This window comes from Hippopotamus amphibius, chromosome 1 (genome assembly GCF_030028045.1).
Source record: "Hippopotamus amphibius kiboko isolate mHipAmp2 chromosome 1, mHipAmp2.hap2, whole genome shotgun sequence".
In the NCBI taxonomy this organism is placed as follows: domain Eukaryota; kingdom Metazoa; phylum Chordata; class Mammalia; order Artiodactyla; family Hippopotamidae; genus Hippopotamus; species Hippopotamus amphibius.
Genome location: NC_080186.1, coordinates 201091701 through 201116573, shown reverse-complemented (window position 1 = coordinate 201116573; position 24873 = coordinate 201091701). Strand labels below are relative to the sequence as shown.

The following is a 24873-nucleotide window of genomic DNA, read 5'->3' as shown; positions in this document are numbered from 1 at the left end:
AAGTCCCTCAGTGACTTGTGTTGATGGAGCCTCAAGGCCATTATGAACAATGAAGGTTACTTTTTAGAAAATATTTAAAATTTGTTTTAATATAACCATCTCTCTCTATATGTATAACTGAATCACTTTGTTGTACATCTGAAACACAACAGTGTAAATCAACTATACTTCAATTTAAAAAGTTTTTTTAGTATCAATTAGTGAAAAAAAACCCACATCTCTAGAATATAGATAAGGGACTTTATTTAAGCTAAAACTTTTCATTTGGGTTAGAAACTGTGTCATGCAATATATAGATTAAATAAATACATAATTACACTGAAGTTTAATATAGTGATTTGATATTTACATATATAAATTAAATTATAACATACACTCTGTATAGTGTGGTTAAGTCACATATATATGCTATTTAAAAAAAATCTATGTGTGTATATATATATATATATACACACATACACATATAAATTAAGGGAAGATACAAATTCAAAATAAGGGACTTCCCTGGTGGCGCAGTGGTTAAGAATCTGCCTGCTAATGCAGGAGAAACAAGTTCCATTCCTGGTCCGGGAAGATCCCACATGCTGCGGAGCAACTAAGCCTGTGAGCCACGACTACTGAGCCCACGTGCCACAACTACTGAAGCCCGTGCACCTAGAGCCTGTGCTCCGCAACAAGAGAAGCCACCACAATGAGAAGCCCGCAAAGAGTAGCCCTGGCTCATCACAACTAGAGAAAGCCCACTCGCAGCAACAAAGACCCAATGCAGCCATAAATAAATAAATAAACAAACAATTAATAAATAAATAAATTTATTAAAAAAAAAAAAGACCATGGGTTCAGGTCTCAATGTGGGTTACACAGTTTCAACATGAGGTGAATTATTAGAATCTTTGACCAAAAGGACTGAAACAAGTGAACTGACTCTAGGATCCACAAATACATATGAAGTCAAAGTTCCTTTCTATCAGAGAATATGTATTAGCGGAAATCTGCTTTCCCCAGTGTTTAGTAAAACTAATTTTGGAGTAGGTGATAAAGACTAACCTTGCATAGATGGACTCCCTAGCCTCCTAAGTAAGTAAGGAGACTTAAAGGACAAACATTACATAAAAATAATTTAATGTTCTGCTTTCAGCAATTTAAGCAATCCATGGCCTTATACTATCATTTTATTTTAATACCTTAATTTCAAAATTTTAATTCCTTTGCTTATCCATCAAATGAGAATGTTTAAGTCTAAACATATTAATGAAAATGCAGGCCATCAATATTGGCAAACTCTAAGAAATCATGAACAGTGTAGGTAGGGGAGCAGAATTTGCCACCCTAAAATATGTCTCTTTGGCATATTACATTATTTTAAGCTGGCTGTTTTCTAAGAAACACACACTTGGTAAATACCCTGAAGACCAAGCAGGAGTTACCCTTTTGTTAGAAACATTCACATTTATAAGGAATATCTCCATTTGTAAGGGTCTCTCCCTCACTGTACCAGGCAGAGGAAGATAACCAATCTCTAGAAACTCTTTATCAGTGGAGGAGGCACTGACTTAAAACTACATAACAACCTCACCTTTGTTTACTGTGCTTTTTCTGGTAACTTCCCGTGACTGACTCTTGCCACCCTCAACATCTGCTTTTGCCTTTGTAAATGGTATTTAAGATGAGGATTTTGGCCATTTTGGTCAGCTACTCAGTTTTTCTGGGTCTGTCCCACATATACATGTTATTTATTATACTTTCATTTGATATTCTCCAGTTATTCTGTCTCATGCCACTTTAATCCTTAGACTACCCAAAAAGAACCTAGAAAGGTAGGGGAAAATTTCTTCCTCCCCAACAACAGTAATTCAACAGACTTTAATTTATCTATTTGAAGGCAGTGTCTATATTTTTCAGCCTTATTTAAAGTGGTAATCAGATAAGGAAAACCATGTTATATTCTAGAGGGGAGGGTCTAACGAATCTTTTTCAGGAAAGCTAATGATAATCAAAACCTAAAATCTTAAGAGCAGGAAACACTAAAACTAGACTAGATAAAAGTTCCTGTAAATGAAACATGCAATCAACTTGTTTTAAAATTAGCAATATTTACCTTCCAGCGTTTTGCTCTATCTTTTCATCAATGTCACTGAAGATCTGCTTAAACTCCAAGTCTCCAGGAAATGAATTTAACAAACAATGTAGGTCAAAAGAATTATGGGAATATTCATCTCCCCAATCCATTCTGAGGAATAAGAATAAAAAATGTCAGTTTCCCCAAAATGAAAGGAAAAAAGCCCACCTCAAGTTGTGATACTAACCCCAAAATAATAATGCCCATTTATAGGCAAAATATAGCAGTAGAAGAAGTAGGGTATTATTAATCTAGGTAGATTGTCTTGTTATTTAAATTTCATGAGGTATGACCTAATTTTCACATTTTTCTATGGTTTGAAAGCTGAAAAAAACAGTCAAAGAGTACCGGAGCATCCTGTTGCTTCTCACTGTAACCAAGAGCTGCAAAGGAAATCGTGAGGCCTCAGGGACCCCAGTATGAACAAGGGTGGTTGCTTCAAGAATTCAGTAACTTCCCTCCACTCTTGTCAACATGCTGAGTAACTGTAACCTCAGAATTTTTAAAGTCTTATCCCCTAGTCCTATTTATATGTGAAGAAGGTAAAATTTCCCTTGAGTTCTCTTCTAGCACCTTTGTCAACCTGAGTACTGATATCAGACTAAAATTTAAATACAATACTCCTTCTAGAGAGATATGCATTTTCCCCACTATCAAAGCTTCAGTCAATCATTCATTCCACATGTATTCACTGAATGCTTGATATGTAACAGGCACTGCTGTAGAAGCTGGGGATATAGCTGCAATAACCAAAGTCCCTGACCTCATGGAATTTTTGACCTAGTGGGGAAGGTAGATTTTAAGAACACACAACCAGATACACTTTATAAAAGATTACATGATAAGAAGTGCTATGAGAACAAATACAGCAGGGCAATGGGATAGACTACGAATGATAGAGTTGGGGCAGAGCGTGAACTTTTTTATTTAGAGATATGTTATTTTTTAACATAAAATAGTACTTCTAAAGTAATCTGATGACTAATGGTATAAGTGAATGAGAAATTTAAACATTATAACACGTAAATATAGAATAAGTATCAACAAGAAAAAGACCTGGAAAAATGTGGTTTTAGTTTGGATACATCCAAAATATTTGAAATATTGTCTAGAAAGTTCTGCAGAAACTACAACACTAACAGACACACTCATCCTTAATTATTTAATTATTAAAAAATGCAGGTAATTTATTAACAGTTAAAGATTTCTCATAGGTTCTATCAGGCACTTCAAAGAAGTAGTTTTGGAACAAAGCTTTTATTTTTCTTCAGAGATTTTAGTTTAAGAAGAAAACATTCAACTAAAATTTTTAATATGGAAGTTCATGGAATCACAAGACTTGTCATTTGAAACTTGATTAGTTCCAAATACAGAATAAGTATGGATGTACCATTTTAAAATATCAAAATCTTCATACATTTGGATTCTCCTATTTTAAAATATTTTGCAGTAGAAGGTTTAATTTTTCATTTGAAAACAAATGTTTACCTATAATATGCCATAATTAACATTAACTTGAAATCAGGCAAAAAAAAAAAAAAAATCACCCAAACTATAAGCGAAGTGGTAGAAAATGCCATGTCCTTCAGAAATTATACTTTTTTAGGACAACAAAACCTCAACATTTACATATACCAATGAGTTTGATATCTTTCTATCTTCCCAGCAGCTCAACTAGTTACAGCTATTATCAGAACAGTCATTTCTAAACCCAGTGGCCAATATTACTAATAATGAATTCAGTTTATGTATTTGCATATTTTTTAATTTTGGGGGGTAGTTCAACTTTTCAGATGATGAGTTACTCAAAAACTGTTGCAAGAAAATAAAATTTCACTTTTGTAATGGAAAGATTTGAATGGCTGAGGGTTCTTGTAGAGAACTGAAACAGTAAATACTGTGCTTTGTTTGTAGCCAGCTTCTCTCTAATAAAACAAGTTATCAATACTCTGTTCAGAGTTGTCCCAATTTGTCAATACTGTAAAGCCTCATTACTTCAGGCTCCACATATTCAAAACTAAAGAGAATATGTGTAGAAGTCAGCTTAAATATAATGGCAAACTAGTAATGTGATTTGTTGTATATCTACTACGTATAAGGTACTTTATTTACATCACCTTCCTTAATCTTCATAACTCAACAAAACAGTTATTATCCTCATTTATAGGGGAGGGAACTTGTGCCCAAAGAGATTAACTAACATGTCCATGTTATATAGCTACCTAGTGTTAGGGGTAGCGTTTGAACCCAGACCTGTTTGGTTTTAAAACTTGGAGCTTGCTGGTCTCTTGAGAAATGAATTAGTTACTGCATACAAAACATTGTAGAATGTAGAAATGGTATTAATCAGAATGTTAAAATGGTTATCCCTGGACAGACTGCATAGACTATGGTAGATTTTTATGTTCTTCTTCATATTCAGCATTTCCCTACATTTTGCAATAAGTACTTATCATTTTATATATAATTAGGATAAGTAGTTAAAAAAGGAATTAGCCTTGCTCTCAGGAGGCGTATGATCTCTTACTTTACATTTTCTATATGTCTTCATTTTACACACCTTCCAGCCTTAACACTTCTCTCCTGCCAATTTGTATTTATCATTTCTTTCAGTATCTGATTCAAACCTTATATCATTCCTAAATGTCTCTTGACTAATTATAACCATTTCACCAAACTTTTTGTATTGTTTTGTGGTACTTGTGCTTACAAGTGCTGTTAAAAGAAAATCTGTTGTTATATATGGTTTCAATATTGAATGTGTGTGTTACATCCTTCATTGAAATCAGCTCTGGGGTAAAATAACAATGGACTTGAAACATGTCAAACATTCAGATGAGGTTGGTGACCATGATTTTGAAGGATTCCCAATCTACATGATTGCATGATTTTCTCTATTTAACCTCCGTAGAGAAGTTAATCAATACCTACAAAGACTGTCATTACAAAGAAATGACATTATAAAGGAATGCCATTTGATAACAATGATGGGGTACTATAATGACAGGCATAGATCTGTGGTACTTCCATATGTATGATAAGGTTCCAAGGTGATAAAGCATAACAGAAACAAGAGTCACCTCTACAGTACAGTAAAGTTTAAGATGCTGTGTAAGAGGATAAAAGAAAATCTGATGAGCAAAATGTAACTAATAAGATGAGAACATTAACCTGAGTGAACAGGGACGCACAGGACCAATATGAGAAATAAATAAAGGAGGGAGAGTATAGGCTGTGGTAGGTGATGCTGAAGTTTAGATTTAAAAGTTTTCCCATTAGGACAGCAGTGATCTCTGCAGGACTGTGATGAGAAGGAAGCACGCACTGAATGACTATGAGCACAGACACCAAACGTCCCATTTCCTCACGTGTATTTTGTGGACCCACAGTGTGTCTGACACTGTGCTGGGCATCACGAAGGAGTAGAGAGATTGAGTGATTGAACAGTCTCTCCTCTCAAGGAACAGTAATAAGAATAAGACCATACAAAAGGGAGCCAGTAGAAAGAGCACTGCTGTATTCTAAGTAAAAGATAACCATGCCCTCAACAACAGAAAAGTAAACTATCGAGGGACCAATGTTTAGGAAATACTTCAGTGGTATTTCAGAAAGATAGAATTACCTTTAAAAAACTCTAAGGGGAAAAAGGAAGAGGCTATGAAGCTATGGATTAAGATATAGCTTTATATTCTGTGTCTGTCCTTACAAATTGTCATCAGGGACATAATAATAATTTGACGTAAGGAATGAAGTCTCTTATCCTAATTCACGATCAAAGATGGGAACTATCATTTTTTAAAGTACAATAATTTTGTTTTTGAAATTTCCATTCCACAATATTGTTTTTAAATGTTCATTCTCCTGCAATGTTTCTGATCATTTTTTGTTTAAGATTTAAAAAGCATTTAATATTTCAAACAAGTATTAGCAGCCAATCTAATATTAATTATTGCCTTTTAAAGATGAGTTATGTTTGAAGAATTATATCTAAGCCAAACATCTGTAGATCAAATTTCAGCCATAGGCAAATTATAACAGTTGAGTTATAAATTCCTAAGAACAGCGACTATAATAAAATATGAAAATATTATAAGCACTGCCAGAAAACATTAAAGTAATAAAACTAATTGTACCTTATGTGATCAAAAGAAAGCACACAGAAGTAATTTTGGACTCTCACTTGTCCTTTAACATATTTTAAAATGATACCCTTCTATCCTAAGGTCTCTTCTTCTTTATTCAAACACATACAATGGTTAGAGTTCTTATTTTATGTTTTTTCAGTTTCTTCAATAATAAAAATCCCTAGTGCCATTCTTCTTAAGACCAACATGATTAAAAAGGAGTGAAAGATAGGAAAACCAACCCTTGGGAAGAAATCCACACTGAAATTTAGTTAGCAAAGGAAACATTAGAATAGTGATTTCTCCAGTGAGGAGGGTCACGTCTTTCCTATCTATGGAGAGACTGTGGAATGAGTGTGTCCGCCAGCTCTAGCTCACCTGAAGTCCTACCATTCAACATCACTGTCTAGCCTAAAATAAACACTGTTAATTAGCATAATAAGTGGGGTATTCTGATTAATTAAAAATAATTATACATTCCACATATAACTGAACAAGTTTCAAAATGTTGCTCTATAATAAAACACATTTAACTCTAAACATCACTGAACCAAGAATCAATAGATTTGAGTCCTGATCCTGGTCTGCCAATGCCTCTGTGACTTTGGATAAGTCACCCAGTCTGTCAAGAGGGATGAGGCTTATGTTCCTCATTTATAAAATGAGGTGAATGCATTTATTAGGCTCTGAGGTTTCTTCTAGCTATAAATTTGTTGTATTCTATAAAAAAGGTCAGAGGACATATTTCTGAATCCCCCAAAGTAACTCTTCCAATGGACTATTTCATTCATCAATACCATCATTGTTCCTGTATCCTGGACTTTCAGAGTTATTTTTAATTATTCCTTATTCCCATCCCCAGGACTGCTACATGAAAAGCTAAACTAGAATCTGTAGCTTAGCAAGAAATGTTATGTGAAAAGCGGAAACATAAGGCAGCAAGACATTCTTTTATGGTAATAGGTAGATGCCCTGTACTGATGTTCCATTCCCCAACCTGCAGCTCCCTAAAATATTCTAAAAAGCAATCTGTCCATGTTTCCGGGTTCCTCTGAACTGACACTCTTTACTCAATAAAAGATGTCTGAGACCAACTGACTTTGGGCATTATGCCTCCACAAGGAAAAAGGTGACATTATAGCCATCATGTACCCTTGAGCTATTATACTTGCTATTTGTTATATTATTTGTATTATTCTTTGTATTTCTTGTTTGGTTTGAGTTGCTGATTTGATAAAAAAGCAAAGGGAAAATAAACTTTGACCATCATTCTTAAGTCTGGACCAGCCTTTTCTTCTGGCTTGGTTCATTTTTACTTTTCCATCCATATCTAGTCACAAAGTAGTCTTCCTATATCATTCACAAAGTCCTGCCAACATTACATTGATATATTTCAAAATTTAACTTTTACTAAATCTTGACAATTTTATGTAGTTCAGTGAACTCATTCACTGAGAAAGGGAATTAAAAGTATGATAGCTAAATAATAATAATAATATTAAAGATAATAACTCTTATCTATCATTTATATGGACCATGCATTGTTCTAACTACTTTATATATATGGACTCGTTTAATTCTTGTCTTAATCCTATGGGATAGGTACTATTATCATCTGCATATTAAAGATGTAGAAACAGAGGAACGGAGAGGTTCATGACTTACTGAGATCACTTGCATAGGAAGTGGCAAAGCTGGGATTCAGACTGCTTCAAAGGCTATCCTTAATCACGATGCTATAAACTGGCTCTCTGTATAAACCTGTACTTAAAAAAAATTATTATTTTACCTCTTATATATGTTGGCTTGTTTACTGCCACATATATTTAAAGGCTTTCCCTAGAACCATTATAAATTTCATTCATTATGAAGCCTATATAATTTCCAAATTTTTTTGTTTTTGTTTTTTAAGGCTAGATCTTCCCCTGTGATATTTCAGTGTTGCCAAAAAATTATTTATTTCATCAGTTACTGAGAGATGAAATCTTAATGTTTTAGCCTCCCCCAAAGACTGAGAAACAACTCAAACAGATCTCCGTTTGTTGATAGGCATTTCAAATACCTTATACATTAAAGATTTACATTAGGAAATAATGAACTTGTTATTTTATTCAGTTTATTTTCTCAACTCTCTGCTATATATTAGCTTTTCCCCACAGAATGCCATGCTTTCTACTAATTATTGTGGAAGTTCTGATTATTACAATTATATGAGCTAGAATATTGATATACTTCCAGTCAGTACTCATATTAACATCCTACGGCTATTAAAATCCCCTTTGATAAAATATAAAATACTTCATTGTAACCCCTCTATTAGTAATTTATATACGTGTATGTATGAAGTAGAAATTGACAGGATCAGTTGGAATACACTACTGCAGCTTGACAAGCAAACAGAATTAATTGTCATATGCTTTACTTACCAAATTGACATTGCTTTCTTTATTTTTCACTGCACCTTTCTTTCCAGAAAATATTTTCATTTTAATAACTCTTTATAATCTTCAATATGCAATCCTAGCTATCTCTTGCTTTAATACAACAGTGAAACCAAGATAATTGAAAATGAATTTAATTTCAGCATTCTTTTATGACTTGGAACTCATATATTTCACATGATTTAAAAGTCATAAAATTATTATATATTTTGAGATTAGAACTAAATAATGTTGCAAATCATGGGGTTATGATTAACTAATGAATTTTCAAGTACAGTAAAACCTTAGTAATTTGGAAAGCAGTATACCTGCATTGGAAAGTTTAAGTTGTGGAGCACTTTTTAAAAGGCAGTTTATTCTGTAGCAAATGGGAATAATAAACAGTTTATGAGATATCAACTATATTTTTAAGGAACTCTCTTTTAACAATTAGGCAAGAATGCTTTGAATTTAGCATGCGCTTTGTACTGAAATAGGTGCTTCCAAAGGAGTTAGAGTTCTTAAAGTATGTTCGAAGAGTTGAAGAATTTCTCCTAAAATGTTAATATTATTGATTAGCTAGTCAAATTAATATGATACTATTCCCCTAAATTTTGGTAATATTATTAACTAACATCAATTTGATGAATAAATCTATCCATTGAAATACCCTTTTATGACTTTCAGAGCTTTGCTTCATCAATTATCAACTAGTTCTGCATCATCAATTATCCCTTTCAGTTCACTATAAACATGTTCAAGTTTCTTGCTTTTTAGAAACCAATAAAACCCTCCCTAGGATCCCCTTCCTTTCATAGCCCGGCATCTCAAAACAGCAGTCCATATTTCTTAATCTTATGTTCTCATCTTTCACTTCTCAACCCAGAGCAATCTGGTTTCTGCCTCCATCCTTTTACTGAAGCTGACAAAATATTTTTCAGTTCCTATCATACTCAATCTCTGCACTATTTGGTACTGAGAGCTACTCATTCCTTGAAGTTGTCTTCTCTCTTGTCAATTTTCCTAAGTATTACACCTTCCTAGTTCTCTTCTACTCTCTCACACCATTTATTCAGAGGCTCCTGGTAGAAGTCCCCAGTTGGCCAGCTCACATTTCTTTTTTTACCTGATATACAGTATCAGCCATACAATGGTGGTGCATTTCTATGCTAGAGGACTCAGCTTTTCTGGTCATATCTAATTGATTCAGGGTTAGAAAACTGACCCAAGTTGAACCATCAGATGCATACTAAATAAATTTTGAAATCTGGAATGAAGGCAGGGACAGGGAATCACTGGTAGTAAACCAATCACGTTACTTCCAGTCTCCCAAGTGAAGGTACATGGATTTTTTTGGCTGAGGCCCCTGTAATTGCCCAGTTCCTGTCCTCCTCTGCTCATACAGTTTCCTTCTGTTTCTGTGAGATACACACACTAAATCCTTTCCCTGCTCAACTGCCCAACAGCCACTTTTTTTGTTTGTTTAAATGAACCAGAGTAGTTTTTATTAAACTAATAAACATCTTGATTGACTCCTCTTTCATCTCTTCCCTCGAACACTGATATTGACCACAGGGTTCTCTCTAGAACTGCTTCTCATTTTAAATACTTTCCTTGAGCATTTTTCATTCAAAGCAATTCCTTTTTATGTAATTTTACTGTAGTAGATTTATTTTAATTGAAAATATTTTTGTTTTATTTTTATTCATTGGATTTTCTCCTCAGAACTCAAAATCCCTATTAGTTTCATTTTGCAATCTTCCCAAATCTCCTTACTTCTCTTGCTTGAGTTGGGAAGCGGAATATGGAAATTTCTCTTTCACTTCTCTTCCTGTCCATCTCATGCTGTTGTTACTGGTCCTCTTCCTATTCTACATGCTTTTCATAACCTCTTTCACCTATTATCTTGATGTTGAAAATTCAAAGTCTATGTCTTTAACTCTCTAAAACCCCCATACATATTTCAAAGCACTTACTAGACAATTCCACTTTGCTGATCCAAAGGTCCCTTAAACTCAACATGTCCAAAATTTAATTCAAAATCTTTTTCTTAAAATGACTTTTCTCTCTATGTTATAGGGTCACCACCTACCTAATCTCCCTCTCGCATGCCTAGTATTTTAAATCAGGTATCAGCAAACTATGGCGCAGTCTGTTTTTCTATGGCGTGAAAGCTAAGAATAGTTTTTATATTTCTGTGTTGTAAAAATTAAAAAACAAACAGAAAAGAATATGTCACAGTGGCCATATGTTGTCCACAATTCCTAAAATATTTACTATCTGGCCTTTAACAAAAAAAGGTGGCTGATGCCTGTTTTAAATGGTCATAAATTCTTTGACCCTTTCTCTTCCTAATATCTTAAATGGTCATCATTCTCAAATTTGACATTTGCTTCTTTCTGCACCAGTGTCTCAAATCTGGAACATTATCTGGTCTCCAAGACTCATATCTTGTAGTATAATAAGAAATATATATTTGGGTTTTGCCACTCCTACCCCCTTCCTTACTTCATCCTACGCGGCGTCTCTTCCCTTTGGCTGTTCCTGAGTTGTATCCTTTTAAATAAAACTGTAATCAGAAGTATGGCACTTTCCTGAGTTCTGTGAGTCATTCAAATGAATTACTGAACCTGTGGGAGCCCCTGAATTTGTAGCCAGCCAGGCAGAAGTGGGTATCCCCTGCAGACCTCACTTGCTCATGTCTGAAGTGGGGGCAGTCTTGTAGCAGTAAGCCTTTAACTTGCAGTGACTGTGCTAACTCCAGGTAGTTAGTATCAGAACTGTTGAATTGAGTTGTAGGACACCCGAATGATACCCACTTTCCATACTGGCATTAGACTTCTCATTTTACAAACCAATTCAGATCATTTCACTACCCTGCCTAAATACCATTGAAGGTTTTCCACAATGCATAGGATAACTCCAGGTTCTTTACCTAGTTTTATAGATATAAAATATTTATATATTTTATTTATATATTATATATAAAATATTTATATATTTTATTTATATATTATATATAAAATATTTATATATTTTATTTATATATTATATATAAAATATATATGCATTTCATCATAGTTATATTTTTCTACTATAATTGTCCTTGGTTGACATTTTGAAATAGCCTTTTGCCATAACTCCTACTAAGAATGCTTTCAGTAGAAAATCATGTTTATGTAAGGCATTTACTTCATTAATGTAGATAATACTATTTATAGAAAACATAACTATAATAATTTGTGTATTATCTTCAAACAGAAAAAACATCTACAACTGTGGATTATACTATTTTTAAATGTCTTTTAACAACTCAAACCATTTTTTAAAATACTGTGGAAAGGTAAGAAAATATATTTGTGGTGAAAAATCAGGATTTTACATTTATTTATGCTATCAAATAACATTTAAATGTGATACCTTAAAACTCTTTCTAGTTCCCATCTACCAAAAGAGGAAATTAGATAAAAGCGATCTTTAAGGACCCTTCTAGTTTTAAAATTCTATTATTTTAATCATGTGAACTATTTCTTGAATATTTAATTTTCTGTTATACTGCCTTTGCAGTATACATTTTAATTCTATAGTTCAATAGAGGGATAATTTGTTGTTGGTTATAAACAAATTCATATGAAATGACCTGAAAATCTGTTTAAAAAGCAATCAGTGAAAGTAAATATTGGATTTCTTCATGTTAAATCTGAAAATCCATCACTATACTTGCTTTTTACTTTATTTGCTGCTTAACATATCTCAACAGCGAATCTATCATATCAACACAGTCATCATGATCCAAGCTGCAAATAATAGAGAGTGTCAGTGTCAATTTTGCTTTCTCACACTTGCTTCCCTTCACTTCATCTGATTTTAATAATCCCTGTCAAACCACAAACAGTCCAAATTACCTTCATGACACAGAAGCTTTCAAGGAGCAGACAGAATCTCAACTTTCATTTAGCAACTACAAAAGAAAGCTGTCCAGCTGGACAAATATTATTTCCACACTTGACAATCTCTACAGTTGAGCATGCATTTTAATTTTAACTAAACCTGCCAGGAGTTTGATATGAGCTTCTTGTTTTGTGTAGATTGACTTGTAGGATTATCAGACCAATGACTGTAATTGTGATGAAAGAACCTAGCATTTTTCTACTAAAAGATGAATCATATACCAAAGCTGAGGGACCAAAATGAACATATAAGAGGCAATGTGAGGCATGGATTGTAGAAAGAAAACTACTTAAATTAGGTGCTTTAATTACTAAACAAAGTCTAAAGATACAGAACACATTCTTTGAAAGTAAGAACTGATAAGTAAAAATAAAAGGTAAAAACATTAAAATTTTATGCATAGATACCATTGAGAAAAAAGTCCTAAGAATGAAAAATAAAGAGATTTTTAAAAATTGTTTTGGATTGACTCAACTTCAAAGTCAAATTTCTAGAATAGTTCTATGTGTGAAATTATAATAAAACTGATGTTCTTGACAAGATATTAAAAAGTCCACATCATACTAATTAACATGCCCTTGTACACACAACGTGAAACTTCGAAGAAGTCAGAGTAAAAATGAATAATGATAAGTTTGTAGAGGAGGAGTAGAATAAATGTTACTTGCAAAGCTACATGTAAACTATTATATCTTTGAAGCTTAATTTATTACACTTAAATCTAAAAGTTTCAAATGGTAAAATATTTCTGGAAACATTTCCTACGCTAGGCCTGAATTCTTCCTATAGTTATAGAATCTCAAAATTGCCAAATGTCAGTCTTCTCTCCAACCTGCTACACTCCACACTAGTCCCAGGCACTCCCTTTCCCAAAGCACGTGCTATTAGAGCACTGTTTCCCCCCGAAACCTGACTTGGACACCACAGCTCAGTTTCCTTTAACAGTCCCTTTTCTGTCTCTTTCCCTTGGTCCTCTAACTGAACAATTTCATCCACACTCATGTCTTCCGCTACAACTTATGTTTGGAGCTCCTGTTCTAACTGTCCAACTCCACCCTGATAACCCCCTTGGATGTCCCACAGGCACCTCAAACTCAACACGCCCCAAACAATTTTATTATCTTCCCTAGGAAATGTCTTCATCTCCTTGAAGTCCGTATGATCGTTAACAGCACCACTGTCCACTCAGGCGTTCATGTCAGAAATATGGGAGTCATCCCCACGTGCTAATGTTCTCTCACCAATCCCGCAGCCAGACAATGAGTGTTCCTTCATATTTGTTATATCCAACCCTGTTCTCACACTGCTCCTGTTAAATTCAAAATCCATCATCTGGATTAGTACGGCAGTTTGCTAAAGTGTCTCCCTATTTTTCGCATCATCTCCTAACTCATTCTCTATCCTACCACCAGAATGATCTTGGTAAAGGTGAGAGAGGAATCAGTGTTTACAGCAAGATTTTAACTCTAGGTGACTGGGAGAAAAGCCACACTCTTAAGTGAAAGAGAGGAATCAGAGGAAAGAGTTAATTTTTAATTTGTAGGGGGAAATGGAGCATTCATTTTAGAAATAATGAATTTGAAGTACAAGAATTACAATCATGTATAAACACAAGCAATGATTTGGAAAAGGGAAATGGGATTTGGAAAGGAGGGGATGAAGCATATATAAATAAAAGGATTATATAATTTTATCATCCAAACTAGAACCTTTTCTGTTGGATTAAAAGTGGTACTGAAAATAATTAAAATTATATAATTTTTTGAGATGTATACTTAGAAATCAAGTCAATGGCTTTATAATATTTGTGGACCTATGTAACAATTGTATTCAAAATAACATTCTTTCAAAAAATTCTTACATCTATGCCCACTGAAGTAAAAAATGTTTATATTGTTTTAACATTAAAAATATAAAAACAGATGATTCTTGGTACATTTCATATACTTTAATTTCTTAGTTGTGTCTGTCTCTCACAGTGAATTTTCTGAAGAATGTGTTTTAAAAAATATGATCATATTATTTTTATAATTTTCCAAGATACAATTTATGGTTAGTAAATTTTAAGTTGTTGACACTTTCAAGTGACTCTTCTGTACACTCTTTCTCAGGTGCAATTCTACCTGTAAATTTATTAAGTTCAGAGCAAATTCACTAGTGGAAAATATTGCCAATTTTAAATTTTAATAATGAAATACATAAATGCTTTAGCCAAAATATTTTTACAGTTTCTAATTTTTTGCTTCTATGCAAAGCAACTCTTTTGACCATTAACTTAAAAAGACAAATTCATCAAATAAATATGTATGCTTATTTTCAATGTTTTGCTAAATTTAGATACTGCAAACTTGCAGGCTTTCCCAGGTTAACTTCATTCTGAACCATAATATAAACTTATTCAATTAAAAATATGAGCTCTATCAAAATATTTTCTCCATAAGTATAGGTATTTTCAAAACACAATTATGGAATTTCACAATTAAATTTTACACATCATTTGAGTTCTTATGAGTTCATTTTGTTCAGTTTCCCCTTTGATTTCAGGGGGAAACATTTCAATGCCCTCCTATCTGCCAGCTTTGTGTTCAATAATTACAATTCCCTAAAAGCTTCACATAAACTGAATTTTTTTGCCTTCCATTTGTTAAATGCTTTGACTAAAAATTTCCAGTAGATTTTGCACAAACTGCAACCAAAATTTAGAGAACATTTTTACAAAAGTATTTAATACCATGGTAGGATACTTTCATTGATTTACAAACTTACTCTTCAAAGTCTCAAAAATTTCTAAAGTTCAAAGAAATAAAGTGTTTACTGCCATGCTTAAGTTATTTTTATTTTATCAGCATCAATCTAACCACAAAAATTTCATTTTGTATATGTATAAACATATTTGTACTTTTTGAGAACTATACCTTCTATTTAGATTGGTAAATTTTATAGATTTCTTGGAGGCAATTATGAATTGCACAAATATGTGCATCACAACATATTCTGAGTATACTTCTCTCCGTAGGTTCTAAATTTATTCAAAAATTTTTATGATGTTATGTTCTACCTCAACACTTTTTTGTTTGTTTTTGGCCATGCCCTGCGGCATCTGGGATCTTAGTTCCCCCACCAGGGATAGAACCCACGCTAACTGCAGTGGAAGCACAGAGTCTTAACCACTGGAGCATCAGGGAAATCCCAACATATTTTTTAAATTAATTAATTAATGTTTTAAATTTATTGGCTGCATTTGGGTCTTCGTTGCTGCGCGCAGGTTTTCTGTAGTTTCGAGAGCAGGGGCTACTCTTTGCTGCAGTGCCGGGGTTTCTCACTGCGGTGGCTTTTCTTGTTGCGGAGCATGGGCTCTAAGTGTGCAGGCTTCAGTACTTGCGGCTTGCAGGCTCCAGAGTGCAGGCTCAGTAGTTGGGGTACATGGGCTTAGTTGCTCCGCGGCATGTGGGATCTTCCTGGACCAGGGCTCCAACCCGTGTCCCCTGCATCAGCAGGCAGATTCTTAACCACTGCACCACCAGGGAAGCCCCTCAACATATTTTTAATATCACCAAAACCAAATACTTTTATCATGTATGTTGCAATCTGTAATTCAATTTACAATAAATAGTATTCACAATAATGTTGTGTTTCACCTTTTACAGAATGAACTTCTAAATGCTTTACTTTGATTCCATGTATTAGACAAGAACCTTGAATCATTATTGGAATTAACTGATTTTTTTTTCACTAGAAATATCCAATGATACTGAAGTAAAACTGGCATCATTAGTAAAGTTCTATTAATAGAGCCAATACGTTAATAGTTATTGTTTCACCTTTCATACATGCACAAGAAAACCTGAAGCTGAAGATGAGAGAAATTACTATAGTACAGTCACTTGATCTAAATGAAAAGTCATGTTTTATAAAGTGGTACACAAATGTACCTTCTGCAGATAAGTATTAAAATGTCATATTTTCATGCACAGTCTTAAAATAAGACTATGCAATAGATGTTGATTCTTCTATGCCTACTTTTTTTTAAATGTTTATTTTTATTTATCTATTTGGCTGCACAGGGACTTAGTTGTAGAATGCGAAATCTTTAGTTGTGGCATGCAGATTCTTAGCTGCGGCATGCGGGGTCAGTTCCCTGACCAGGGATCAAACCCGGGCCCCCCTGCATTGGGGAGCGAGGGGTCTTAACCACTGGACCACCAGAGAAGTCCCTCTATGTCTTCTTGTTTTCATGTGGTCTGTGATATGATTACACCCCCCATAGTGTGAGTTACACATTAATTCTTTTCAGCAAGTCAAATGAAATTTAGTACTAACTGTTAAATGTACACTGCTATTTTTTTTCCTTTTTTCTTTTTTTTCCTAAATCACTGTCACCAAAATGGTTATTACAAAATAAAAATGTGTTACCCACCAATAAAATAAATAGTTGTAGATTTATATCATATGATATATAATAAAATCCTTGCAACAACAGAGCTCAGATTGTATTCATTCTATGGCAAAACTGAATAAAGGATGGGAAATGTGCAATACACAGGCCAAAGCATGGGCTCAGTACAATTGGCTGTGCATCAAGTGGCCAGCAGAGCTGGCAGCAAAGAACAGTTTTGCCACCACCACCGCCTAAGATCTGAAGAAGCTAGCTGTATCTAACTGCTCCTGCCAGAGTGCATTTACTTTATCAGCTTGCACCCTTCCTGCTCTCCTTGAAAAAGATGTGTTAGCTTATATTACTTCTGGAAAGGATCTGGGAAAGATAAATGGGATATGGCCAATTTAACCATATGTTAAAGTGAGAATTCTGTTCACTATACTGGTGTCTCAAACATGAGAGCATGCCGGGATGTAGACAAACTAGGTGTAGGTCTATCTAAATCTATCCTAGTTTATTTTTATGTAACCATTAAATAATACTTCATTCAAAAATGAAAAATCTGAGGCAAAAAACGAACCGATGAAATACTGAGATAAAAGGCATAAAATGGGAATATGCTGGGCAAAGTGAATATATAATGTGATGTCAGTACATGGGATATATTAAATATCAATATACCATATATAAAATGAAAGTGTACCTATAAATAATGACAATCTAGCTCTGTATGGCATGAGATGGAAAGATTTCCAGAATGCTATAGTATTTTATTTTAAAAAGTAAGTTGTATAACTATATATGCATCATGATACAGTATAATACTTCTGAAAAAGAAAACAATCATCCCCCAAAATCAGGAAGGATACTCAACAAACTATCAATGGTACTAAGCTGTGGGTGGTAGAACTAAAAAGGAACAGGGAAAAGGAAATTTTTACTCCCTATAATCTATTTTTGTTTGAACTTATTGTAATGAGCATATCTTACTTTTGACACAGGAGAAACAAACAAAATATTACAAGGCATTAGCTAATTTGGTATCAACTGAGTGGTACAAGTAACAAATGATTTACAAATCCTGCAGTGGGACACTTCTTTGGGCAGAGCAAAAGAAAGAAGTCAAGACGCCAGGAAAAAGGAAGATAAAGGTGGGGGCCCAGTAGCCCAGTGATCTTGCAAAATCCACAGCTTCACAGGCCCCACAGTTCAAGACACAATCTCTCACTGTATACAGATTCAAGTGCTGTCCAATTCTGAGAATGATCCAACACCTAGTGAAGGGAGGACATGAGGAGCCTCAGCCAGACAGTAAACAGAGAAGTAAATAATGAGTTTGTCTCCTGTTCACGTCCCTCTTCTTCTACAACTTGGGTTCTTACTAACTTCTTATTGCCAGTGTGTAATCAGGTCCTCATCTTGAGGTCTCTTTGTATGTAGCAGGATCCTACTCCTAAACCTCAGCCACAGTTGCCTGCTCCACACTCACAAACCACCACTAACAGGGGCCTTGGTAACTAAAATGGTGAGAACATCTTGGACCATATCATATATACGACTGTGCTGGGGAACTAGAAGAGAAAATTCACAAATGAAAATAGTGAAAGATAAAAATAGGAATGCTATGGCCAGATGGGTATGCTAAGGGCTTTTTTTCTCCAGAAGGAAAATATTTGTGCTTTTATCCTATACAAAACAGGGAGTCATAAAAGGTTTTTTACTAAGGCAGTACATGACTACTATTTTATAAATATTTACCAATATTTACAGGGTGTTAAGATGGTTTTGGTTTGGGGTGAAAGAATAGATGTAGGAAGATCAATTAGGAGGATAGTGAATTAATCCAGATGAAGATGATGATGAATAGGAAGAGGATGGGACCACAAGAAAAGGAAAGATAGCTTTTGAAATGACCTTCCAAGGTATGACTAGATAGTTTGGGATTGCTGAGTAAGGCAGGCAGTTATTGCTGAGAGAACACCAGGCAGGTGTTACACATCCCGGGCATCAAAAGCTTGGACTGTAGACCCAAGTTATCAGAGAAACCAAACAAGACGATGTGAAAATTACAGTCATGATAAGAGGCATAAAACTTGTTATGTCATTAGAAACAGGCAAAGGGTAAAATCCAGGGTGTGGCTCTTCCTTGGTAATAAAAATGACCAGTTATGACAGGAATAGCTAAAAAAAAGAGGTGGGAATTGTACAGAGTAGGGCATCTTGTTGTCAAAGGCTCTTACAGTCTTGAAGAAGGCAGCTGTAGGTACCATGCACTGCATGCCCATGGTAGCCTTCAAGAAGTTAGCTGAGGAGCAGGTGACTGCTATGGTTGCCCATACGGTTTTCTGCTGGGTAGGGCCACAGGATAGGCCAGGATAGTAAGATGAGGCTATAGGGAAATTTATGTAGTAAGGCCTAAATTATTAGAGAGGAATTCTGAAGTTTTATAGTAGTTTATGGATAGATTTTTAAGACTTAGAAGGAAAATGTTAACGAGAAGGCATGGCAAATTCAGTTTTAGATATGATGATTTTGAATGGATTTTACAAATGGTAATGTCCAGAATAGAGATTGGGTAGATATGTGAGGGGAATGCATGAGAAACCACAGTGTTCCCAATGTCACACAGAAGTTCAGGAGACCAAGACTCAGACAGTATCTTTCAAACTTTTTGAACTGTGACCTACAAGGTTTAAAAAAAAATGCATTGCAATCTGAAGTGTAGGTGTACACACATATCTTAAACCAAGCTTCTTAAAAAAATTGCTTATCCTTAATATTTGCTTTGATATTTTCTATTCTATTCCTGCTCCTCCTCCTGCTCCTCCTCCTCCTCCTTCTCTTCCTCCTTCTCCTCCTCTTTCTCCTTCTTCTCCTGCTTCTTCTCCTTCTTCTTTTTTTAAATGCTGCCCATAGCGTCTAATTCGATTTCAGCACCTTCATTTTGGCTTCGAGATTTTTAGATTAAAGAGACCTTTGTGATTATTTTGTAGAACCATCTGCAAAGATATGACTGATAAATCCAGAAGATATGTTTTTTGAGAAAGGGTAAAAAAGAGAAAAGCAGAAAATTAACGATTGCTTGGGAAGCACTAATGGAGGTAAGGAAAAGGCCAAAGAAGATAAAGAAAGTAGGGTCACAGGATGGAAAAAACTAGTACCAAACAGGACGATGTTATAAAAAGGAATGGCTAGCCAACAAAAGCTTTTTTCAATTCATGTCTTTGCCTCTATTGCAGTGTTTCTCAAAGTGTAATTGAAGACACTAATTTAAGCAGAATTACCTTGGACACTTGTTAAAAATTCAAATACCTGGGTGGGCCTCATCTCAGGCCTAGTGAACTGAACTTTCTGGGTGTGTGTCCTAGAATTGACAATTTAAAAGTTTCCCAGGATATTCTTTCCACCAAGTATTTTTATCTCTGTGCCTTTCACAAATCAGCTTTCAAAATGGTACTTTCTAGGAACACGCAATCTCACTTCACACATTGGATGTGTTCTTAAATAGCTGCTGAGTACTTGCACAGTAAACTATTACTCCCCTAAAGACTACCATGATTAACCTCAGAATCATATCCACCCAGAAGGAAACAAAGAAGCTTCTGAAGCATTCAGCCTTTAAACAAACATTCTTTATCCTGATTTTTCTGTATTACTTATGCAAGTGGCTGGCCAAATGGGCTTACAACCCTCATTATCTTTATTCAGTTTAAAAGCATATACTATATTTTAAAATTCACTATACTGTTACATATTTCATTTTGATTTTGACTTGAGTGCACTGCATGCAACTAGTTAAGTACCACAATCAAGTGGCGTTTAGCAGAACTCACAGGCAGGAAGTGCCACAAAGAGAAAGTTTTCAGAAAATACAAAAACTGGAGTTTATGATTTGGACTCTAATAGCAAAGATATCCCTTTAGTAGTAAGCCCTACTAACAAAAATATTTGTCAGTTTATTGCCAATTGACAACCAAGAAGTATTAGATGTGACTCTGTTCTAAGATGGGAATCATAACTAACAACAACAACAACTACTACAGTAGATAACATTTACTCACTTATCTCAGGCTTTGTTTTATTTTTATTTTTATTTTTATTTATTTTTTTTTATCAGGCTTTGTTTTAAAATCTTTCCACTAACTCATTTTATCTTCACAACAATCGTGTGAAGTAAGTACCATTTTAAATCTCATTTCCCAGATAATGAAGCTGAGATACAGAGAGCTGTGTAACCTTCCTAGGGTTCCACAGCTAGAAACAGAAGCTGAGATTCAAACATAGACATCCTGTCTAAGAGTCTGTACTCAAAGGCAGTGTGGTACAACGTGATTGTAGGAAATTCTCAGATGTTGAAGTAGTTAGCTGCCCAGCAGAGAGAAAGACTTACTATTTATGGTCTGGGATTTTTTTTTTTTCCCTATTCTTTATGCAAGTGATTTCAAGATAACTTGGGTCTACAATGGATCGCTGTTCACGTTTAGTTATTACATTTCATTATAATGCACTTTAAATGTGACAGGAATATTCAAAATAGCATATAAGATGGGAATTCAGCATTGCATTATCGTGTATAATATTATGTGTGGAGCCCGAGAGTCTGCATTTTTAACAAGTTCCTAGGTAATGGTGATACTGCTGGCTTGGGGACCACATTTTGAGAAGCAGGGGCTTACAGTGTGCGATCTGGGGTAACAATGCTAGTGTTGGAATCCTAGCTCCGTTTCTTACTAGTTTTATAACCTTCTCCTCATGTGCCTCCATCACGTCTGCAAAATAGTGAGATCATTAAAGTGTTGTTATGAGGATTACATGAGATAATCCATGGATACTACTCAGAGCAGTTGTTAGAATACAGAAAGCACTCAGTAAGTAGTATCTCTTAATATTATAGAAAACTATTAAAAGCATATATTGTATCCCAATAAAAGCCATTTATTGAATTGACTGATGTAGCAGAAATACTAAGCAAAATTCAGTTTTTCCCAGGCAATCACTAGAACATCACTGTATACTGAAGGACATTTAATATATAAATTAGACCCACTATCCAACTTTATTAATTATGTTAATCTGAAACTGCTGTAAACAAATTTGCATGAAGCTGGCTTTGGCCTATACTATTTAAACAGATTATTTTGTTTCTATGCCAAAAACTTTTTTATATTGCAGGTGTACACTGAGTTCCAACTCATTTCTTTGAATAACTTTCTCTGAATTTGGAAATAGGTATTTTTGTTTTAAAAATTCATTTTGGGACTTCCCTGGTGGCACAGTGGTTAAGAATCTGTCAGTGCAGGGGACATGGGTTCGATCTGTGGTCCGGGAAGATCCCACATGCCATGGAGCAACTAAGCCTGTGTACCTCAACTACTGAGCCTGCACTCCAGAGCTGGCAAGCCATAACTACTGAACCCGTGTGCTACAACTACTGAACCCCATGTGCCCTAGAGCCTGCGTGCCACAACTACTGAGCCTGTATGCTACAACTAGTGAAGCCCATGTGCCTACAGCCTGTGCTCCTCAACAAGACAAGCCACCGCATGAGAAGTCCAAGCACCACAACGAAGAGTAGCCCCCACTCGCCACAACTACAGAAAAGCCCACACACAGCAACAAAGACCCAAATGCAGCCAAAAATAATAAACTAAAATAAATAAAATTTTCTTTTAAAAAATTCATTTTCATCAAATAGAAATTAGAACTAGCATTAGTATGAACAATAATAATGATTTTAATTTTATTTTTTTGGCTGCATTGGGTCTTCATTGCTGCACATGGACTTTTCTCTAGTTGTGGTAAGCGGGGGCTACTCTCCGTTGTGGTGTGCAGGTTTCTCAGTGTGGTGGCTTCTGTTGTTGCGTAGCACAGGCTCTAGGTATGTGGGCTTCAGTTGTTGCAGAGTGTGGGCTCAGTAGTTGTGGCTCATGGGTTCTAGAGCACAGGCTCAGTAGTTGTGGCACGTGGGCTTAGTTGCTCCATGGCATGTGGGATCTTCCTGGACCAGGGACTGAATCCTTGTCCCCTGCATTGGCAGGCAGATTCTTAACCACTGCACCAGTAGAGAAGTCCATGAACAATAATAATGATTTTAAACATTTGTTCAAACAAGGGTACTAGTATAGTTTAGATGAATTTGGACAAGTTAGCCAAAACCGTCACAGACAACTGTATACATTTTCAAACCACTACATAATGCAGCATAATTACCTCTTGCTACTGAGGACTGGGGCTTAGAAAGAATATTACCTGTTAGAATTGTGATGATTTAACAGTGATGTGATATGAGAGGGTTCAGTGGGTAGGAAAAGTAAAGTCAGAACCAGAAATGAAAAACTATTAGAAATTTCTCAAATTCAACACTGCTTGAAAATTAAAGAGATAGAAGACATGGAATGGAGTACACTAGGAAAGAAAGATTAATGTTCCCCCAATCATTGATAAAAACCAGGAAGGGTAAAACCTGGAGGTTCGATAAAAGAGGAGATGAGAACTATGAAGTGTTTTAGGTTGGTTAGTATCTTTATGAGTCAGCAAGAAAAGATCAATAAATAATTTGCTTTTCTTTTCACCTTTTATTTCTCTAACAGAGATTAAAAAGACAATTGTGGGACAGCTTCTGTTTATTTTTCTAAATTAAAACTATATCCAACATATGAGATCATGACAGCTGAGAATCAAGGTAAAGGGGGGAATTTGGGTAGGGAGATTATTCTTTCCCTCCTCTCTCCCTTTCTCTCTTTCCCTGAAGAATGGGGTAAAGAAGGCTCCAGGCTCCTCCTTTAATGTCCAGTGTGGTACTAGAATATTTTTTAGCATTCAACATATATCAGATTTTACTTTACACTTTGCTTTCTATAACAAGCATTACATTAAAAAAATAAGATATTACCCCCCCAAATCTGCATAAAAATGCTTTTATCAATATAAAAAACTGGTATATGGAAAATTTTAAGGCAGGGTTACCTATACTTAATTATACTGAATAAGGATTCTTCTGTTGAAATAATTATCAGGTTTAACTTGTACTTCTAGTGGAAAAAAAATCAATTGTTGGAATTGTGATTCTTAACATCTAGAGATGATATAACCAACCATATTGGATGCTTTAGATTAGAGGAACAAGAACACAGTTACAGTAACATTTGGGTTTACAACAGTCTGAATCAAATTAATGAAAAACAGAAATTTACCAAAATGCACGAGCTAACTTTTTCCACTTACAAAGCAGGTATTAGCTGTCTCTCAATATCAGAGAAGCAAGGAATTCCACTTCAGTGTGACCTATTTATGCCTCTTAGATTCATCATATGCGTTTTTTAATGACCCCAAACCAAAGGAAATGTGGAAACCTATCTGAAAAGCTGACATTAAGGTTGTGACACCAACCAAAACAACAAGAGAGTCTAAAGTTAAACTGACACACAATCCCCAAATCAGTCTGTTACACTCCTAATTTAAAAAACAGTTACTATGTGAAATAGTGATGGCATGTCAGCTTCTGCTTTGAAACTCCTGAATTTTGTCATTTGGTGTTTGTGTCACAACCTTAATATTATTTAAATATACTTTTTAATATCTATTATTTAAAAAATATCTTTGAATTGAAGATACTCTAAAGCTTTGAAGAAGCCAACCTCAAAGCACTGCATTCCTAGCATGCCACTTTTATTAGAAGTGGTGCATAAAACATTTCCTGTTGACAAATCTAATTCATTAAAAGGTGAGATGGATGCATTTTAAAATAACTGGCTGGCATCATTATCTGCAGCACCTTTTATAAATTATTCCTCTTTTCCCTTTTGACTGAACTTGTCACAGTTCCCTTTCAGAGTCTGAATGTTATGCCTTATAGTCAATGCTTTCAACATGTTTAGACAA

The 24873-nt window shown here is 34.8% G+C and overlaps 1 protein-coding gene across 6 annotated transcripts in view; it reads right to left on the bottom strand.

Annotated features, from left to right (window-relative positions):
* KIAA0825 (KIAA0825 ortholog) overlaps positions 1–24873 on the bottom strand; it is a 383109-nt gene that overhangs the window by 333786 nt on the left and 24450 nt on the right. For 5 of the 6 annotated variants that reach the window (XM_057739207.1, XM_057739203.1, XM_057739219.1 and 2 more), the window contains exon 3: positions 2099–2230. The exons of the other annotated variant lie outside the window; for it this stretch is intronic. In XM_057739207.1, the coding sequence (XP_057595190.1) occupies positions 2099–2229 (131 nt within the window). In that variant the 5' untranslated portion in view covers position 2230. The remainder of the gene's footprint in view (positions 1–2098; positions 2231–24873) is intronic. 6 annotated transcript variants of the gene reach the window in all.